The sequence below is a fragment of the Perognathus longimembris genome, chromosome 13 (genome assembly GCF_023159225.1).
Source record: "Perognathus longimembris pacificus isolate PPM17 chromosome 13, ASM2315922v1, whole genome shotgun sequence".
NCBI classification, from domain to species: Eukaryota; Metazoa; Chordata; class Mammalia; order Rodentia; family Heteromyidae; genus Perognathus; species Perognathus longimembris.
Genome location: NC_063173.1, coordinates 15,231,864 through 15,253,451, shown reverse-complemented (window position 1 = coordinate 15,253,451; position 21,588 = coordinate 15,231,864). Strand labels below are relative to the sequence as shown.

Here is a 21,588-nt window from a genome sequence, read left to right as displayed (position 1 = left end):
TGGTGTAAACCAACTGAACAACTCATGGGGGAGAGGGAAAAGGGGAGGGGGGAGGGGGAACGAGGGAGGAAGTAACAGACAGTACAAGAAATATACCCAAGGCTTAACGTATGAAACCGTAACCTCTCTGTACATCACTTTGACAATAAGAAAAAACATTCCTTACTTACAAAGTTCTGTGTTTAATTACATTTTAGTTTCTTAGCCCCTGTGTCAAGTATAATGTGTTTTTTTTAATTTTTTAATTTATTTTATTTTTTTGGCCAGTCCTGGGCCTTGGACTCAGGGCCTGAGCAGTGTCCCTGGCTTCTTCTTGCTCAAGGCTAGCACTCTGCCACTTGAGCCACAGCGCCACTTCTGGCCATTTTCTGTATATGTGGTGCTGGGGAATCGAACCCAGGGCCTCATGTATACAAGGCAAGCACTCTTGCCATTAGGCCATATCCCCAGCCCCAATGTGTTTTAGAGAGAGGTAACTAACCTGTACCTAAGGGATAACCAGTGCAGTATCTCTGGGCATATAGTGTTTTACAGACTAAGAACCCAAGTCTTTCACCATGAAGATTTATTATTTTTATTGTTTGAAGAAACATCAAGCTTTCCAGATCAGAAACACTGCCACCAGGACTCTTCTTCGTGGTGGTCATTAGTGTGTGACTGAATGACTAGGTGTGGGCTGTTTCTTTCCGTAGACTCCAGCAGCTTCTGGGTTTGCTTGTCAAATAAGATCATGGATAACCTGAGAAAACAAGGGAACACGGTTTTTGAACTTCATTTTCCCAAAGATACCCACTTCCCTGTGAAAGATTTTAGTGTCTTTATAGGGAGATAACCTATCTGTTAATGTAGAAAATAAGCATAACAAGTGAAAAAAGAGAACGAGGGGTTACACTGCGAAGGAGAAGCAGCAAAGGAGAATGGAATATAGAAGAAAGCGGATTAAAATTAAGACTCCTTCATAGGCCATTCTCTCTAAGCAAACATGAAGGCAGCTCTTTTTTTCACTACTTATGTTTAGTAGTATTATGTATTTTGTCTATACTGACTCACCAATCCTCACAATAATATAGACAAAGATTAGAAAATTTCCTAAACAGTAAGAAGACCAGATTTCAGATTCAGATAGTTTGGCTCCAGAATGTTCAATTCACAACCAATCTGCTGACTATTTCAGTATTCTAAGATACCCCAGTGTACTATAATCAGGTTGATTCTGTGGTCTAATTAATGAGAGTTTCCCAATCCATCATACAGGAAGGTGCTGAAGACTTACCCTAGAACTTGTAGTTTACAATCTGGAGACCCCAAGACTTCACATAGTATACTAATTCCTTCACGCCCTAGATTATTCTGTGACAGGTCCATTTTTATCAGTCTTTGGTTGTTGAGAAGAGATGAGGATAACGCTTCACAACAGGCAGATGTCAAACCACATTGTTCCAACCTACAGAGAAGACCGAACAGACAAAAATTACTGTATCTCAGAACAAAGCAAGCACACAAGAGATCTGGGAGTAGGTATAGTGGTGAATGAATGCTGCAAGCCTAGCTCATCAGGAGGTAAAGATATGGAAGATCTCAGTTCTAGATCAGTCCAGGCAAAAAGTTCTTAACACCCCATCTAAACCAATATAAGCTGGGTAGAACATGTCTGATGTCCTACCTATGTGGAAATTGTAAAGGAGGATAGGTCCAGGCCAGCCTGGGAAAAAAGCATGAGACCTTTTCTACTAAACAGTCAACTGAAAAAGGCCTGAGGGCCTGGCTCAAGTGATAAGAGCACCAACTTAGCAATCTCCTACCACAATACCACCAAAAAATAAAAGTTAAGGAATGCTCAAGAATCACAGTATTTATAATATTTTAATAGCTATTTATAGGAGGACATACCTTTCCTGAGTCAGGAATTAAAATTACATAGTTACAGTCCATGGAGTTAATTGTATAAGCATACTACCAAATACTATGAAACAACTGAATTATTGAACTAAATCACTGAAAATATAGCAACACAGGCCAGGTGTTAGTGGCTCCTACTCAGGAGGCTGAGATCTAAGCTCAGGCAGGAAAGTCCTTGAGACTTCTATCTGTAGTTAGCCAACAAAAAGCTAGAAGTAGAGCTGTGGATCAAATTGCAGAATGTTAACTTTGAGCAAAGAACCTCAGGGACAGGGCTGGGGATATAGCCTAGTGGCAAGAGTGCCTGCCTCGGATACATGAGGCCCTAGGTTCGATTCCCCAGCACCACATATACAGAAAACGGCCAGAAGCGGCGCTGTGGCTCAAGTGGCAGAGTGCTAGCCTTGAGCGGGAAGAAGCCAGGGACAGTGCTCAGGCCCTGAGTCCAAGGCCCAGGACTGGCCAAAAAAAAAAAAAAAAAAAAAAGAACCTCAGGGACAATGCCAAGGCCTTAAGTTGAAGCTCCAGGACCTGCACATGTGCAGGTGCGCATGCACGCACACACACACACAAAATATAGCAACATAGATTTTAGAACTTGATATATGTAGGAATATAATGTCTCTAGCATGATGCCATTACATCATTAAAAACGTAAGTTTGCTTATTTTATAAAGATAGTAAAAATTCTATGACCTATTTCAAGCTCATTAAGTCAATTACCTACCTTTGGAGAGAATAGCTAATGGAGATAGTTAACCATCAAACCAAGGCCCCTTGCACAAGCCATAGTATAATACAGGAAATATGTTAAACTCGCTCTTTTGCACATGATGCCCCCAGCAACTTAAATTTAATTCTCACCTATGCATACCTAGCCATTGATCTGAGCATGTAAGTTTTAAAGTTGCTGCTGCCCACATGGGATTTGCATTAATGTGGAAGAAAGACAGTCATATTAATTACAATATAACAATAGCATACACAGAATATCCTAGGGGGGAAAAATCCATAGACGAGACTTCAAGAATCCATGAAGATGCCAGTGGTTCATGCCTTTAATCCTAGCCACTAAGCAAGCTGAAACACGACTGTAGTTTGAAAAAAGCACAGGCAGAAAATTCCCAGACTCTTATCTCCAACTAGACATCAAAAAGCTAGACCGGAGGCATAGCTGAAGTGGTAGAACACCAGTTATGGGCAAAAAAGGGAATGAAATTTCAAGTTCAAATCCTGGTACCATAACACATATTAACACACACATATACATGCATACATAAACACACACATACACATGATTAGAATTAGTAAAGACTTCAAGTTAATAGAACACATTTAAAGGTCAAATGGAACTGAAAGGTGAGAGAATATGGAAGAACCTAATTTGACACATTTAATATACATCTGTCCAAGGCATGAAGAGGAACAAGAGAAATATGAAATATGGCCTCCAAACTAAACATGTAACACATTGATCCATTTGAAATGTATATTCTCAATTTTTACTGGAACTTACCTTTAGCCCCATTTTTCATTTTCTTTCCATATATGAAAGAACTTCTACACTAGCCACCTAATAGGTATCATTTTCATAATAGAAAACTGTGACCTCACCCAAGACTCTCAATGGTACAGTTTGCACATCTCAAAGCATCACACAGGGCTTCCATTCCTTGATTCTTCAAGTTGTTTCTCCCAAGATCTAGGCTTCGCAGGTTAGGGCTGTCTAAAATAGCAGTCGCCAAGTCCAGACAGCATGCCCTAGTGACAGCACAGCCCATCAATCTATAAGAAACACAAAAGAAGAGTGAGCCCTTCAGTTCTTAGTTTCTTCCTCAAGAGTTGCTGAGGAATTTGAAACTTTCTTTTGGCTCTAAAATCAGGAAAGGTCTAATTCTCAGTAAAAACAGATGGGATTTCTTAAGAAACCAGTGGGTAAAAACTTCACGCGGGGTATGAACCAAACTGTTAACGCCAACCATATTAACACTTATTTTGACTAATACTTTAAAATATAAAATATAAGCACTCAAATGTACCATCATGTCTAGCTTTGCATTTTTAATATATTTTTTTGAAACAAGCATTGTAAGATTCTTAGTGCTATCTCCAAAGAAAGAAGCAAGCTACATATAAAAAGATCTCTCTTGATGGGTGATGGTGACTTAGCTGGGCACTGATGGCTCATGCCTTTAATCCTAGCTACCTGGGAGGCTGAGATCTCAGGAATATGGTTCAAAACCAGCCCAGGTAGGAAAACTCTGTGAGACTTAACTCTCACAAACTCTCAGAAAAAGCTACAAGTAGACCTTTAGCTTAAGTGGTAGAGTGCTATCCTTGAGCAAAAGCAGCTCAGAGACGGCGCCCAGGACCCACATTCAAGCCTCTGGACTAATGCACGCATGCGCGTGCACACACGCATGCGCACACGCACGCACACACAATTGTCTCAGCCAGGTTTTCTATGTGGCTTTCAAGAGCACTCACGGTCTGGCCTCAGGTTTTCAGACCTCACTCATTGTCCTAACCTTCTGTATGCATTTTCCTCAAAATGTCCCACATGTCCCAGCACTCCCTTTTCTTATGCCTGCAGTAGCCCATATGGCAAAATCCTCTTCATCTTTCAAGCCGAAGTGACAAGTCTAAACAACACAAGTCACTCCTTGTTTTCTGGTATTTTGCCATACCTTTATACCAACATAGGGAATATGCTATATGTGGATTTGCATTTTCTTGTAACCAGCATTTTGTGTTCCTTGCAGATGAGATCACCTTAGTGATCATTAGTCCCCTTTACCTCTAGCTCCTGTTTGTTGCAAATATTGAGAGCATTGATGGGGCTTGCTTTCTCTGATAGATGCTCAGATCTCAGTCTCTCTTCATGTGTGACTCCTTTTCACAGAGAATCTGTAGTTGAAACCACCCAAAAGCCAAGCCACAGATACCTACTCCAAATCCTGGAGATTACAGCTTGGCTGTCCAATGAGATGCAAAAAAGGTATCACGCCCTCATCTTCAAGCCTGTTTAATCCCAGATCTAAATGTGTCAGACCCTTGTTCTGTAGAAGCGAGGTTGCGAGACATCCACTGCTAAGTGAAGTGAGGTGGCAGTTCCTCAACCTACAGGAAGGACAAGGTGAGAAAGATGGAGTCATTGCTCTGCTGCCCAGAGATATATATCTTTGGAAAGGATTTGCCTTATACTTTATCTACTTTCCAATATTCCATCTCAGCTCAGACACTCTCATTGCCAATCTGATTAAGTCTATGTCAAGGTGGATTTCAGACTAGATTCATATTGTTGGACTGTAATTCAAACGCTAACTTCTTTTACATTGCTTTTGTAGAAGAAGCTGCCTGGAATTGAGAATGCAAAAATGGAGAGTACTAAAAGTATTCCTTATATTTTAAGACGTGTATGTAAATAAGCATACTTATATATTATATATGTATAGATGAATATTCTTTATATAGCTTCTTATACAGGAAGAGACATTATGCCACTTGTGATTTTGTTACAACAGAACTGATACATGGAGGAAGTATTAACGCTTATGACAAAATTAATTTGGAATTGAAGCCAGGCTCGTGCGTATAATCCTAATCAGGAGGCTGAGATCTGAAGATCATAGTTCAAAGTCAGCCCAGGCAGGAAAGTCCATGAGACTCTTATCTCCAATGGAATTGAACATGTAATGCTAAAAATTAAACATAACAAGACTATAAATAATATATTGTTGACAGGAACTGAAATTGTCACGATGGTTTAGTAGTCAGTTATTTATAATTTGATTCTCAATACAAACTCTTCTGCACTCTAGTGTTGCTTTTCCAATTTACAATTCACTTACAGGACTCAAACATTGATGGTGGTGGTGAGTCAGAGGTAAATCCATAACTATTAAAGTTTCTTACAAAGAAAAGATTAAACAAAGATTGTGAGAAGATGACAAATGGATTTTTTAAAAGGCATTCTGGTTTGGATAAAAACTTTCCATCATCATGAGGCAGAATTTGTACAAAAATATTAAACTTCCTTATTTTTTGCCAGTCCTGGGGCTTGGACTCAGGGCCTGAGCACTGTCCCTGGCTTCTTTTTGCTCAAGGCTAGCACTCTACCACTTGACACAGCGCCACTTCCGGCTTTTTTCTATATATGTGTGTGCTGAGGAATCAAACCCTGGGCTTCATGTATACGAGATGAGCACTTTATCACTAGGCCATATTCCCAGCCCGACAAAAAATTATTAAATTTCTATATTCTGAAAATGGCTGTAAAGTTGGAAATATGCTGGAAAACTGATGGATAAACCAGAAGGAATTTTAACCATATATGATTAAAGAATCACTTTGGTCTCCATCTGGAAATTATCTAGAGCAAAATGAACTTAAGGATCACATTGTGATCCGACCATACAATGAATGGAAGGCTAGATTTCTTTCTAATTATATACATGTATTTATTTGTTCTAAGCAAATAAGATAGATAGGTAGTAGACTTTAGTCCTAATTCATCAATTTATTTTGAGACATTAAGCAAACATTGAATTCTCTAAGTCTCATGTGCTTGGCCCATACATGGTAAGACCTAAAAAAATGACACCCTCAGATACTATGGCATAAGTCAAAAATAAATTTAGTACTGGGTCTAGAATAAAGAACTATCACCATGATTATTACGAACAGTTGACAGTAGGGGAAAACAAGGAGTGGAATTGTTTAGTGCAACCATAACAGAATAACAGAATAAATTCTTTCAAAAGCAATTATGGTCTGAAAGGTGACGAGTCCCAGATTGAGAGGCTATGTCTGGTGAGGGTTTTCTTTCTATATCACACAGTAAGCAGTACAGTGAAGTACAAGAGAGTAGGAGGAAGGGGCCAAACTGTCCTATCCTTTGGTCAGGATCCACAGCTGTGATAACCCACTCTGAAGCAATGGCATTACTTGCTGCGCTTCTTACCTCATTACCATTTTTGTGCCAGTATTCGGCTTAAACTCAGGGCCTGAACTTTTAGTTGCCAAGGATAGAAGTACTCTTTTATTTGAGCCACAGCTCCATTTCCAGCTTCTTGGTATGGTCTTTGCCGCCCAAACTGGCTTTGCACTGCAATCCTCAGATCTCAGCCTCCTGGTTTTTGCGTGTTTTGTTTTGTTTTTGTTTTGATTGTGGGGCTGCCTCCTGAGCTAGGCTTATAGTTGAACCACCACCACTAGCCCTAGTCACCTCTCAAAGGTCACAATATTGTTGCATTAGCAAACTTTTTTTTTTGCCAGTCCTGGGGCTTGAACTCAGCACTGTTCCTGAGCCTCTTTTTCTCAAGGTTAGCACTCTACCACTTGAGCCACAGCACCACTTCTGGCTTTTTCTGTGTATGTGGTACTGAGGAATGGAACCCAGGATTTTGTGTGTGCAAGGCAAGCACTCTACCACTAAGCCATGTTTCCAGCCCTGCATTAGCAAACCTTGAGACACGTATCTGGACCATCACATCATCTTAACTATGTTCCCAAATAATACATTGGCAAGATGCAAAATTAGTAGATACTTACACAAGGCTATGAAGAGTATACTGTCGTTTCATCAGGGCAACACTTATATGATTCATTCCATTGTCTCCCAAGACATTATCTGCCAAGCATAAATGTGTCAGCCTCTCATTGCCAATGAGAGCAATAGAAAGATCCTCACAACTAGCTTCCGTAAAGCCACAGCTTTGTAGGCTAAAGAAGAAACACAAATGTGAAAGGATCCATTAATTCTCAGATTCATACCTCTCTTCGCAAGGAAATAGCTGGTGCTTGTAACTCATATACCTCTATTATACAACCAGCCTCAAAAGATATACTTAAATTGTGAATTCCATTGCACCTGTGTATAGGATACAATGAAACAAAACAGAAGAAAAGGAACGACTAAGATCATTCAAAAAAATATTTAAAAGTCCAGTTAAAAAAAAAGAAAAGGAGGTCTGGGGTATCATTCAGTGGTACAGTACGTTCAAGTATAAAGTCCTAGGTTCAGTTTCATGTGGGAGGGGGAGGGTTAACCTAGATAAGGCAATAGGGGAATAACAGAGGGTACATGTAGAATTAGTCTAGTATTGATAAATTTGCCACTTACTGCTACCCATTCATTTTTTCTACTCAAATCCCAATTAAGTTATAAACAAATTGACTCACGACAGTTTCTCTATGTAACAGTTTGGATTTCCTAAGGCCTTGCATAACAGCTTCACTCCAACATCCAACAGATCATTGGTCGATAGATTCAGAAATATCAGGCTCAGTCTTCTGGTGAGAGCCTTAGCAAGACTCGGACAACAAACTGCAGTTAAGTTGCAGGATTCCAGTCTGCAAAACAATACAGACAAAAAAGTAAAAAGCCACCCACCACATAAATTGTACATTCCAGAAAAGAATTACAACTTTGACTCACCTTGAGAGCATCTGTCTCTCTCCCTTTTTATTTAACCTTAAATTAGAATTGTGGATTTTTGTTTTTCCAGTCTGGGAGGAGTTTCCTCTAGCCACACTTAGAAGATGGATAGAAAGAGGACTGTCCTGTTGCCCACTGCCTTGTGCAGCAGCGGTGGAGCAGGTATCAGGAGCAAAGGCTATGTCTCCCAGGAGCTCTTCACAAGTCAACCCGGGAGTTGAGTCACTTAGGAATGAGTTCTCCCCATGAAAATAGTGGATTAGAGAGGTAAAGTGGCCTTCTAAGCCCAGAATTCGGGTTCTGTGGGTATTTTAGAACACAGCCTAAAGCTGAAAACTTCCACTTGGCCATGAGCCAATGGTCTCTTGGGCTGTGTTCCTGAAAAACTCAGATGTTAAAGCCCCTAAGCTCTGCTGTGACCATATTTGGAGAAAGGGCCTTAAAATTAAGTAATGAAGGTTAGATGATGTCATATGGGTGCAGCCAAAATCCAATGGGACTTGGATCCTTTATAAGAGGAAGAGGGCCAGGACTTAGTGGTAGACCCATTACCTAGCATGTGCAAGGTCATGGTCGGATCCCCAACATCACACACAAAAGAGACACCCAAAGTAGAAGATCACATACAAGAAAAAATGTGAGAATACAACAAGGAGAGGCAAAGAGACCTTACCAGAAATCAATCTTGCTTGTACCTTGCTCCTAAACTTCTGGCCTCAGGATTCATTGGAAATAAGAAAACCAAACAGAATCTAACTTGAGATTGAGCCTTTCTGTGTAGCCCAGGCTGACCTCAAATCTACCACATAGCTCAGGGTGGCTCTAAGCACTTGATCCCTCTGCCTCTACCTCCAAGTTCACCACCATGGAGAAAAAGTTTTAAAATATCTGGTTTATAGTACTTTGTTTGGGCATCCTCGAACACACTAATCAAAAGTTGCTGTGTCCGTTACAGTGGCTCATACCTGTAATCCCAGCTACTCAGGAGGCTGAGATTGAAAGGATGACCATTGGAGGCCAGCCTGGATAAAAAGTGACACCTCATCTAAATAAGCCAAGAGTGGTGTAGGTGGAAGGTAGATAAGAGTGCAGGTAAAAGGAGAGCTGCTCAAGGCTAGTATCAGGTAAAAAGTGTGAGGCTCCACCTGAAAAATAACCAAAGCAGAAAGGGCTGGAGGTGTCACTTAAGTGGTATAATTGCCCACCTAAGAAGCATGGGCCCTGAGTTCAACACCATTACTGCCAAAATGTAAAAATTAGAACAACAAAATCAGCAGCCACAAGAAAGGCAATCTTGTCATGGTGTTTGCATAGAGACCTTCTAGACAGAACAAGACCTCAGTATTATGGGACATGTTGATAAAGTACTAAAGTTGCAAAACAGACTATATTCTAAGGAACAAGTATATGAACAACAAAATGAGGAAAGAAAGCATTTACAGAGACTTGCTTTATAGGGACAGAACAACATAATGTGAGATCTAGAGAAAGAACAGTTTTAAGAGTATAACAAAATTTAAAACAACTAAAATCTGAGTTTGAAGTAATGAGCAAATAAGTGAGAATAAACTTCAGAAACTCCCTCCAAAAGATGCCCAAAAAACCCTGATGAAAATGACAAGAAGAATGACAAGGAAAGAGCTATAGTAATCTATGAAATTCTCTTGACAAGCAGAGCAAAAGAACTTCAATCATTTAAAAAATGTAAAGAAATCCTTTCTGACCAAATAAAAATGTTTGCCATCAGATCCAAATTATTTTCATGAAAAAGCAATGAGAACATCCTAGAATCACCAATGACAACACAGGCAGCAGAGGAGTGAAGGGATTGGAGAGTCCTGATGTTCTTACACTATTTTGGAATGGTTAAAAAGTTCCGTGGACAAGTGGAGATCAAAAACCCAGGTTAGCTGTCGTACATCTACAAAGACAACTTCAGTATCAATTAAGATATAATATCAATCACAAGCAAGTCCATCAAAGGGAAGCTGAGAGTGGAGGATTTGGGCTCCATATTGATCCCTAAAAGACAGCAAAATATCAGGATAGATTCACTTGCAGTTTAAATTTAGGTTTTCCTGGCGGGGGGGGGGGGGGGTCAACCTTTTTTTTATTCTTTTTATTTCTAAGGCTTGAACTAATGAGCCTTAGCTTGCTTGCTTACAGCTCTCTACAACTCAAGCCACACCTCCAACCTGGCATTTTGCTGAAGATGGAAGTCTGACTTTCCTACCAGGGCTAGCTTCAAATTTCAATTTTCCAGCCTTTTGAGTAGTTAGGCCTGAGTCACTCATACCTGGCCCTTTTTTTTTTTTAATGTGGTTTTGCAATACTAGGGATCTCAGTACTCAGGGATTCCTGCTTGCTGAGAAAGTACTCTACCACTTGAGCCACGCTGCTGGTCCTTTTGCTTTTTCAGATAGGATCTTGTATCTACATCTACCTCCCAAGTAGTTGTGATTGCAGGTATGCATCACTACACTGAGCTCAACCATTTTTTCTTTCTTTCTTTTTTTTTTTTTTGTTGGTTGTGGGGCATGAACTCTGGGCCTAGGCTCTGTCCCTGAGCTCTTCAGCTCAGGCTAGTGCTCTACCACTTGAGCCACAGCACCACTTCCAGCTTTCTGGTGGTTAATTAGAGATAAGAATCCCATGGCCTTTGCTGCCTGGGCTGGCTTTGAACCACGATCATCAGTGGTACTCAGTCTCCTGAGTAGCTAGGATTACAGGTGTGAGTCACAAGCACCCAGCCCAACTATTTCTTAATATTAATACTACCCATAGGCCCTTGACTGGAAATCCCAAGTCCCTTAAAAGTAGCTCACAAAACAACCTCTTCACCAGTCTGGCCTACTGCTATATTCAACATATGTCGAACAATTATCCGTCAACTCTCAAGACAGCATATGCTGTAAGTGAATTTCATCTTGTGAAAACCAGTTGAGACTTTTTAGAGGTGGTCATGGAACTCATTGACTTATTTGCAAAAAAAAGACTAGTTTCAGAGTTTACCTGGATTGTAATTCGCTTCCCACAGATAAAGCCTTACCTGGGACTTTCATACATGGAGATATTCAGTTTTAGCTTCCTTATTCGAGTGTGGGGATTGCAAAATCTAAGATACAAACCTTCTGTGATGATTTTGTTTTTGTCAGAAACAGATTTAACTGGCTCTCAGTAATAAAGATTTTCCTTAAAAGCGGTCTCACAACCAAGTAGAGACCAAGTAGGACTACTAATCCTCACATTCAGAGAGAAAAATCAGCTGGAAAGCCACCACTGAGAACAGTATGTGAAATCAAGTGAGCACCTGGACAGCTGCCACACTGTTTTCTCAGCCTCCTGGGCTTGTCACAGAACTTCTAATCTATCTTGAAGGCAATTCTTTATTATTATTTATAATTTTTATTATCTTTAAGCAGTTGCAAAAAGGGAGCTTCAATTCAACAGGTCAGGCTGAGTACAATACCTATTTTAGCATCATTATTATATTCTTAGTACAGTGCATTTCATGATCAATGTCACCCTTTTAGGGAATTCATTACTAAAGAAAATCAAGTCAAATGAGCCAGCCCCAGTTCCATTTCCCATCATTAATGCATTCTGGTCAATGTGTGTAAAACGCAGTGAACATATTCCTACACCAATTTTTTTTAAAGTTAAATGCTTGTAAATTCTTGATCCTTTTCTTTTCTCCATATTGTAGAGATGCAAAGAATCAAAGTGAGGACTCTTCAGTGGGGAGGAGGAAGGCTGATAAGTTATTCCAGAAGAAGTTAATCCTGACTCTACTGATCTCTCCAACTCTGTTTTATGAAAATAGATTTAAGCTAGCTCGAAAAAAGTCCAGGCTACAAGTGTATCATTCTTGTCAAAATCTGAATTGCCTTTTTTTTTGCAAATAGAAATATATGACTTACCTCAGAGTCTGCAGAATACACTGTGGATTTCCCAAGGCTTCACACAACAACATAACTCCAATATCTCCAATGCTTGACTCTTTCAGATCAAGATGTATCAGGGTCTTGCTGTGATGCAAAAAGCTAAAGATATTCATACACTCCACTGGCAGAGACACAAATCTCAACCTTTAGGAGAAAAATTCACAGCAGGATTATAAACATGTCTTCTGGCTATGTCACCCCATTTTGTTTTGGTTTAGTTCATTTTTTAATCTAATGCTTAGTCTATGATTACTCTACCATCTCTGGGTTTCTCATATTCAAACCATTTGAGTTTCAGGATAGTGCTTGAAAATGCAACAGGGTTACAACTTATATTTTTTTATCCTGACACTTGTTAGCTTTGGAGCCTTAAAGAGAAAGGAGATAACATCAGGAGATGCACAGACCAGGCTCTGAACTTGGCATTTCAGGATTGCCTACCAATAATGACTAAGGTTGATTTCAAATACTACAACTACAACATGGATTCACAATATTTAAAATTCTTTCCCTACACCTCAGTGAGTTCATAAATGATATCAGTGTGTAACACCTTGTTGCACATATTCCTTGTTCTCTTTCCTTTTTTCCAAGCAAAATATTAAATCTTCTGATATTTCCATGTTTTCTCTTCCAGTCCCATCAATATTAGATGGATGACATTTGTGCCTTTGCTGACCCAAATTCTCACTACATTCACACATCTCATTAAATGTTCAAAGCCTTTTTTTATAATAATGCCACCTCCTCTCCCCTGACCACTAATCACCTCTTCCCTTCACCCATCTCCTCTGCCAGTACAAGAAGAGTTTTGAGAGTTCATAGCACTAACCATCTTAGTTTAGTGAAAGTGCCTATAAGGCATTCTGTAAGTATCAGTTGAAAGCATAATCTCACTCACTAGTGGAAAAGGATCTATCACTAAGATGACAACAGCTGAGGAACCATCACATGGTACCGTCCCTCTGAGAGACCCTTGTATTTTCAAAGAGGAAACTAGTCTAAAAGAAGGCATTGGATAAGATTTGGACTGGCAGTTTTCAGTGAAGAGGCCCCGTGAAGGAGATGCTCAGGGGTGAATAAAAGGAATTCCATGACCTCTTCCTTGTGACACATCCCGTGACTTCATTCTATTTATCTAGAAGATCAGACCTAATCTACTTGCCTGAAATCTAAGATCATTAACTCTTCTCACAATACTGAGATTCTGAGGAAAATACCTGGTGGGAAGCCTGTTCTCCCCCACAAGAACATTTTTGATGATACTGGAAATTAAGGATCTATCATTTGTTCAGTATTCAGTATCTATCACTAAGCACTGAATGGTCTTTTAGGCACCTGACAGGCACCAAGTACAAAAGAATCCAGGAAACAGTTCCAGCTTCTAATAAATCCAATAAAAAGGGGAGTTTCCACATGCAAACAAATACACTTTAAAAGATGAAGGTACCTAGAATTAAGATAAAAATTTACAAGACTGACAACAGTAATGGTTGACAAGCATGAGGAACTTGAGACATTCATACATGGCTAATAGAACCACGAAGTGACACAGTATTTGCAGAACTGTTTGGTATTTTAAATAAGACATACATTTAGAAATATGCCATCTCATTCCAAGTTATTAGTCAAAGATGAAAATATGTGTCACAAAGTTTCATAGTCTTTCCATTAATAGCTAAAAATTGAGAAAACCCCAGGATTCTATTGACAAGAGAATGAAAAATTGGGAGTATATTCACATACTGAAATGCTAATTAGGAATAAACTTGAAATATGCAACAATGGTAATTTGTATGTGTGCACACACACATGGATGTAGTCCTGGGGCTTGATCTCAGAGCATGGGCACTGTCCCTGAGCTTTTTTGCTTAAGGTTGGCAGTCTACCACTTGAGCCACAGCTCCACTTTCAGCTTTTCTGGATAGCTCATTGGAGTTAGTTCACAGGTGTTTCTCCCCTGGCTGGCTTCAACCTCAATCCTCATCTCAGCTTCCTGAGAAGCTAGAATTACAATCAGAAGCCATAAACACCCAGCCAACAAAGATAATGTTTGTGGAGTAAAAGATAAACACAAAAATATATACTGTATTTGCCAGATGCTGATCACTCAAACCTAGGATTTAGTGCTCTTCATCTAGAAAATCCCGATCTAGACTTAGAAACGCATGTCAACTGCTTATTACACCAGTGAAGCCTTTCCTAGAACAAAGTTAGTAAAGCTCTCATTCTGAAAAGTTCCCACTGTTCACTTTCTCAGAGTATTGTGGACGGTGGGTTTAAATATAGCTGTGCCTAGCTAAATATGCTTGGAGCAGTATGTCATTTGGAAATTACATCCTTATGCAACACAATAGTCTTTCTACAAAGATGGCTCTATACAGTAACCAGGCAATAGAACTATCTTTCATAAATCATCTGTTTACTTTTTTATGGTATTTGTTTTGTGTGTGTGTGTGTCTGTTATATGGCATCATCTGTTTACTTTTTTATGGTATTTGTTGGTGTGTGTGTGTGTGTGTGTGTGTGTGTGTGTGTGTGTGTGTGTCCCCTGGGGTTTGAACTTAGGTCCTGCTCACTGTCCCTGAACTTTGTGCTCAAGATTAGCACTCTAAAGCCCCGAAGCCACAATTCTACTTCCAATTTTTGGTAGTTTATTGGACATAAAGTCTCATGGTCTTTCCGGCCTGGGCTGGCTTGAAATCATAATCCTCAGATTGCTGCCTCCTGAGCAGTTAGGATTACAGGCCTGAGCCATCAGTGCCCAGCTTTCTTGTAAAAAGCAGCAGCAGAGGTAGGACCTACCCCTCTAAGAAAACAAAACCGGACAAACAATTCAAATTTCTCATGCCAGACTTACAGTAGTTTTTGTAGTTTACATGTTGGGTGGCCAAGTTCTTGGTAGAATGTCTTCATTGGTATTTCATGAAGGGTGCTGTAGAACAGCTCCATTTCTCTCAGTTGGCCACTTACATGAAGTACAGAACAGAAGAGATGCCAGCTTTGAAGTATTTGAGAACGATTTCTCTGCCTATAGAATTAGAAAAAAGAAAAGATCAATGAATCACTTGCAGTCCAGGCCAACTCTGGAAGGATGCAGTCATGATAAAAGTCAATGGACTTTGGCAATAAGAGCATCCCTTGCTGCTTGGTTACGGGCTCAGTCAGCCAGGATGTCTTTTCTGATTCCTCTAGAAGATTTACTTGCCTCTATGTCCTCTCTCAACTATCTGCTTCCTTTCTGTACCTGGAGAGACTTCACTTTGAAGAGACTCAGGAGAAATGAGAGAAATCTTTATGAGAAGGTTCATATTAGCTTTTCACAAAAAATAGTCACCATCAAGGAGGAAAATTAGCATTAGTGGATAATCACTTTAAATGTAATTAGTTTAAATTAAGAACCATTGCTGTGAGCCCCAATCTACCATTTAACTTCCATCATTATCATTATCATTATTATTATTATTTTCCAGTGCTAGGGCTTGAACTCAGGGCCTGAGCACTGTCCCTGGCTTCTTTTTGCTCAAGTCTAGCACTCTGCCAACATGAGCCACAGTGCCACTTCTGGCTTTTTCTCTATATATGTGGTGCCGAGGAATTGAACCTAGGGCTTCATGTATACAAGGCAAGCACTCTTGCCACTAGGCCATATTCCCAGCCTTACCTATATTATTGTAAGAAAAATCACATCGATTTTTGTGGCCTCTAAGTTTGCTTCAACTTTAAAACAGAAATGTCTCATTGTATACAGTTGTAAGGATTTAATAAGCAAACTTGAGCATACAAAAGTACTTTTCATATCTTCAAATATTTGAATTATGGGGTATATGACCACCAGGAAAATTTCAAGCAAAGGATAAAAAGTAAAACAAACTAATGATCACAAGCCCATGCACTAATGTCTAACAGGCACATGTTAGAAGCAAGATACCTGTAATAGCAGGCAAACTGGCAAACTTACTAACTTGTGTGGGTCTTAGTTTCTTCATTTCAGAAAATAAAGACAATGGATCTATTAGGATTACTGTCAAAGCACCTATACAGAAAGTGCTTAGCAAGTGTCCGTGTTCTTAATCATGTATATTAGCAACACTTGCTGAGTGGTGGTCTCTCGTGAGGTTTTCAATTTGCAAAAACTAAAAATCATTCAAGTGTTTCCTACCTACCAACTTGGGATCGCAAAGACAAATTTATAAGCCAGTGACTTTGAAGAGTACACTATGGTCATGTGACCTACATTGCTCCTTTTATGACACTAGCTTTTCAGACACTCCTACCAATAAAGCAAATCATAGCATCAGGTAACTCTGAAATACATGTAAGGGTAGTCAGAATTAGGTCTGACTGTGTGTGTGCCTGCACACATGAGCACATGTGTGTACTAGGGTCTCAGCTCAGGGTTTTATCCTCTCACTTGGCTTGCTTTCTCAAGGCTAGTGCTCTACCTACTCTACCACTTGAGCCATTTTTCCACTCCCAATTTTTTTTGATTGATTTGGAAATAGATCTCATGGACTTTTCTGTCCAAGCAGTCTTTGAACCATGATCCTCAGATCTCTCAGCCTTCTAAGTAGCTACAATTACAGGTACAAGACACCAGCATCGAGCTAGGTCTGACCATCTAGTAGTCAGATTAATTCCTGGCATTATTAGGTGTAAGAAATACTCTAAATGTCCTAGTCAATCTTACCTTTCAAAAAACAGAACTAAATAGAACGAAGTCAATTAAGAAAATTCACTGAAGGAAACTGCAACTCCTCAAACAAAGGCAAAGAGCAGAGTATGCCAGCCCATAATTTCAACTCCCAAAGTTTCAAGAGAAATGGAGAGACTCTTCTTCAAAAACTGTTTGGTTTTCCAACCTTGTCATTGTAAACAACTGCCAAAGACTAGTCAGGTGGTGATCCCACTCAAGTTACGTCTTCATGTCTCTCAATGTTGTCATAAGTAAAACTGAAGATAGTACCTACCTCATAAAATGGCTGGCAGAGTTTTGTTTAAGATACTTAAAAATTGTTAGGAACATGTTAAGCACATTATACCTATATTAAAAAATACATCTATAGATAAATGTAAAAGGGCCATTCTTTCTGAGTATTTATTCACTACCTCCTGTTTCTTTCTAACCTATAAAAGTCTCCAGGCCTGTATGAAAGGGCTGAGATCTTTCAAAATAGACAAAACAAGGTCCATATTTGTGTAAGCTATAGGAAGGTGAATTAGGTCAGATCTAGGTACACCACTTTCAGCATGAGATTTCTGGCCTCTTACTAAAGCCAGGTGCTGGTGGCTCATGCTTTTAATCCTAGCTGGTCAAGAGGATGAGATCTGAGGATCATGGTTTAAAGCCAGCTTGGGCAGGTAAATCCACGAGACTCATCTCCAATTATCCAGCAAAAAGCCAGAAATAGAAGTGTGGTTCAAGCTGTAGAGTGCTTGCTAACAAGCACAAAGACTGTATTCACACTGAGGAATGCCCAACAACAAAAAAGACTTATCTTAATTCTGGGATCTTAGCAAAGTAAGTTCCTCTGACAAAATCACTTCTTTCACTCCTCCATAGAACACTTCCAGAAAACCCAACAAACATACTTACCAAGCTTCATTTTCTGGCTTTGCGCTGAAAATCTTTTCAAATATAGTAGTCACAGACAGTTTCAGGGTCCTCAAAGGCATGCAATACTTGAGGCAGAATGAAGACACAGGCAGATGGGTTAGTTCACAAATATGAAGTTCAATGTTTGGGAAATGCTGCATTACCTGGGTTATGAATTTTTCATCTTGCGTCTCATAGAGACAGTGTAACAAGTCCATAAATTCCAGTGGTGAGCGCAAAGAGTCGCTGTTGGCTAGCATTTCTATGCACTGAAGTAAATGCTGCTTTATTGCCAGGGATAGTTTAAAGTGAAGAATTTGTTCCAACTGATTTACTCTAGCCTCATTCAAAAGGCCAAAGAGAAACCACTTCAAATGAGTCAAATGGGAGTATTGGTAACTTACACTTCCCAGTAACAGCTTCATGTCTTCATAAGACTTGACAGGATAGTCACTGCTTTCCCAGTTTTCTTTCAACAAGTAAAAGATAGCGGCAAGAAACTCTTGAATGTGCAGGTGGGTGAATACATAGCAGTTTTCTAACTCAGGATCTTTCTGGAGAAGTTTTGTGTCCAGAAACTTGGAGATATCGAGTTTGGTGAGCTCATGCTTTCTGAGCTGGTCTTTGTAAAGCACATGTTTCATGGTCCACACTCCTTCTACAGACAACTGGCACAGTCTCCTCAGCTGGATTTCATTAGGTAGAGAAGAGGAACCTCCCTCTACCTGTGCAAATAAGTCAGAAATATAGTAGGTAAAGAGAGCGGTGGTGGTTTGGCAACTTGCTACAAAGTTCTCACCTTTCTCCATTTGCTGTTTCAGACATGCACAAACCATCCGGCATACAATAGGGACACGGCACATGTTAAAGAGCATCTCATTTTTTGTGAGCAGGTTGAGCGCTCTTGTGGACAACTTACGGTCTCCAAAACAGCGGTGAACGTACCTGATCTTCTCATCTTCAATCATTCCTAGGAGCTTGGCATAACGGTCGCTCTTCAGCAAGGGTGTCAGTCTTTCAGAAATTGGGAGTCTTGCTAGCACCAATAAGGTAGATTCAGGAAGCATCACCTTCCTTAGCAAACTACTCATGAGGAAGGACACGGGGTGTTCCAGTGTCCAGTCGTTACACAGCGCAAACTCAGGCTCCTCGAAGGCAAAGTTCAAGTCTCCCAAACTATCAACAATAAAAAGGAGACTACTAGGCTGGGACAGAACTGTTTCAATAGCAACTTCTGTTCGGGGCCAGTCCCTTGATATCAGTTGAGCAAAGCTGCACTCTTTCATCTGGCTAATTTCTCTCCCATTGAGATAGAAAATGTAAGTAAATTTCTCCTGATAGAGATTGCCCTTTGCCCAGTCTATCACTGCCTTTCTCATTAATGTTGACTTCCCTACTCCAGCAGGTCCCTGAACCAATACAGTCCGTGGTTCTTTACCAGTTTTGACATTCACATCAAATAGGTGTTCGAACATTTGTCGCTCCTGAGGACAAAGTTCAAGACGGATATCTGCAGGATCTCCCTGCACAAAGTTCTCCAAAAAAATGGTAAGATTTTCCTTCACTTGAAGTCTGTATCCTGTTCTCTCGCCTACCTCCATTGGAATGAAGCATGGGGCGGGGGGGGGGGGGGGGAAAGACACATTTAGTCAAAATAAGTTTGATTCATTTCAGTGCAAAAAATGCTGAACTTATCAGAACACCAGTGGCTCATGCCTATCATCCTAGTGTATCAGGAGGCTGAGATCCAAGGATCTTGGTTAAGAATTAGCCTGAGCAGACAAATCTGAGAGGTTCTTTACCTTCAACTAACCAGCAAAAAAAAAACAACCCAGAACTGAGGCATGGCTCAAATAGTAGAACACCTGCTGTGAGCGAATAAAATTGAGTGAAAACTTAAGGTCTCAAGTTCAACTCCCAGTACCAGTGCACATGCACACCCAATTCTGAACTTAATATAGGTTGGAATTAAAGCAGACATCATCTTTAAAGGAATGCACAAACAAAATTATCCTGTAGGATTAAAACCTGAATTAAAGAAGGCTGTTAAGAAATATCACCAGCTATTCAATGGATAAAGAATTAGTATCCAGGATATAAAAAGAGCTGAAATATTTAGCCAAGTAATCCATTTAATAAATGGACAAATGAATTGGACAGTCCACTCAAGTATAGGAGCACAAAAGAAATGTTCAACATCCTAAGCCTTAAAGAAATGCAAAATCTACACTGTGACATCTCTTCCTAGTTACCAAGGAAGAAGAGATGCTGGCAAGGATGCAAGATAAAAAGAAGCCTCCTACACAGTAGCGCAACCAGACATTTGCAATACTGCTCTTTATGAATCCCTGAAACAATATGGCCCCCATTCTTTGGCCAGGCCTCCAATTTTAACATCAGCATTAATAATAATATTTTGTGGAACAGATTTAACATTAGAAGTTAGAAGATCTTAATAGTCTCCGGAATTATAACTTCTTATCAATGTCTCAAAAGCACCAGTGATGACCAATAGCAATGTACTCACCCGGCCCTAGCTCTTGAGCTTCTACCTCCATGGGTTCAATCTCCTCTGGTTTTACAGCCCGGGCTGCCCCTGAAATAGGTTCCAATAGGATCATGAGATTTACTGAAAAGAGCTTGATGATGTCTAGAACAAGGGTCTATATTCTTCCCTGTGGTGCCATTCTTGAACCATCTCAGTTTAAGAAAATTAGAGCCAAAAGAGCCTCAAGCTCCACCAGCTTAGTTGAGGGGAAGAAATGCTGTACTATGAATAGCATGGCAGTAGTAGACCTCTCCCCATCCTCTCACTCTAACTTTAACACATGTGATAGAGCATTAAGTCTCAGTTTCCTTGGCCATCCTGACCTCAAAGGGCTATGAAGCTCAAAGATGACAATAGATACATAGATCTAGCTCAAAAGCTTTGCATATGAGTGTGACATTTTAAATATCTCAAACCTGGGGATGAATTTTGAAAAAAATGGATCTGCCTTATCCTTTAGTAATTTTAGCCCATTATTGAAATATTTCAGCAAATATTTTGAGAACTTTAAAAATTTAGTTCATGGCATTTAGACAAAGGTACACCGAAGTAGGATAATTCCTATCACTTAATTCCTTACATCTTTGTAATAGGTTGTAATAAAGTAGTGAATCACCACCATATAAAGGAGTCGGCCTAAGTCAGGAATACTTGAAACTCTACCTCTTTAATGTTCAAGTGAGCCAATGAGCTTGCCCTGTAGAAGACCACTGTGGAGCTTGTGTCCCAAAGACAAGTTTAATTCAGATCCCTCCTGTAGAATCATCCCAATGGCTTCCAGGATATTGCCTTCCCTGCTCCCAGTTCTATCCCTTGGCCACTCACAGTTGATCTCTGCTCTGGCTTTTGCACTCAGATCCTTCAGGTTCATCTTGCCAAAGATTTTGAGAGTCACATTCCAGGCCTGCTGTCCCGGATAGTATTCGTTCATCAAGTTAGCCAGTTTCTCTCGTTTGGCCTTCTTCAGTGTAACCCAGGGTATTGGGCAGCACCCTGGTTCCACCGTGTCCTTTAGAAGTAACTTGAATTTATATAACTCATTATTGTTTAACTCCTTCAAGTACAAGAGCAGCCCAAAATCAGAAAAGAAGGAAAATGATGAGGAAGAGGAGGATTGTGCAACTGCCATCTTGTCCACAGATCAGGATTCAGACTTCATGGG

General features: G+C 40.0%; 1 protein-coding gene across 1 annotated transcript; it reads right to left on the bottom strand.

Annotated features, from left to right (window-relative positions):
• Positions 1-606: 606 nt before the first annotated feature.
• Positions 607-21,555, bottom strand: Nlrp14 (NLR family pyrin domain containing 14). Its single transcript, XM_048361269.1, has 11 exons — positions 21,123-21,555; positions 20,406-20,474; positions 17,879-19,469; positions 15,143-15,313; positions 12,259-12,426; positions 8,083-8,253; positions 7,453-7,623; positions 4,849-5,019; positions 3,514-3,684; positions 1,274-1,444; positions 607-739 (listed from the first exon to the last, which is right to left on the bottom strand). The coding sequence occupies exons 1-11, from the start codon at positions 21,553-21,555 to the stop codon at positions 607-609; spliced, it is 3,420 nt and encodes a 1,139-aa protein (XP_048217226.1).
• Positions 21,556-21,588: the final 33 nt, after the last annotated feature.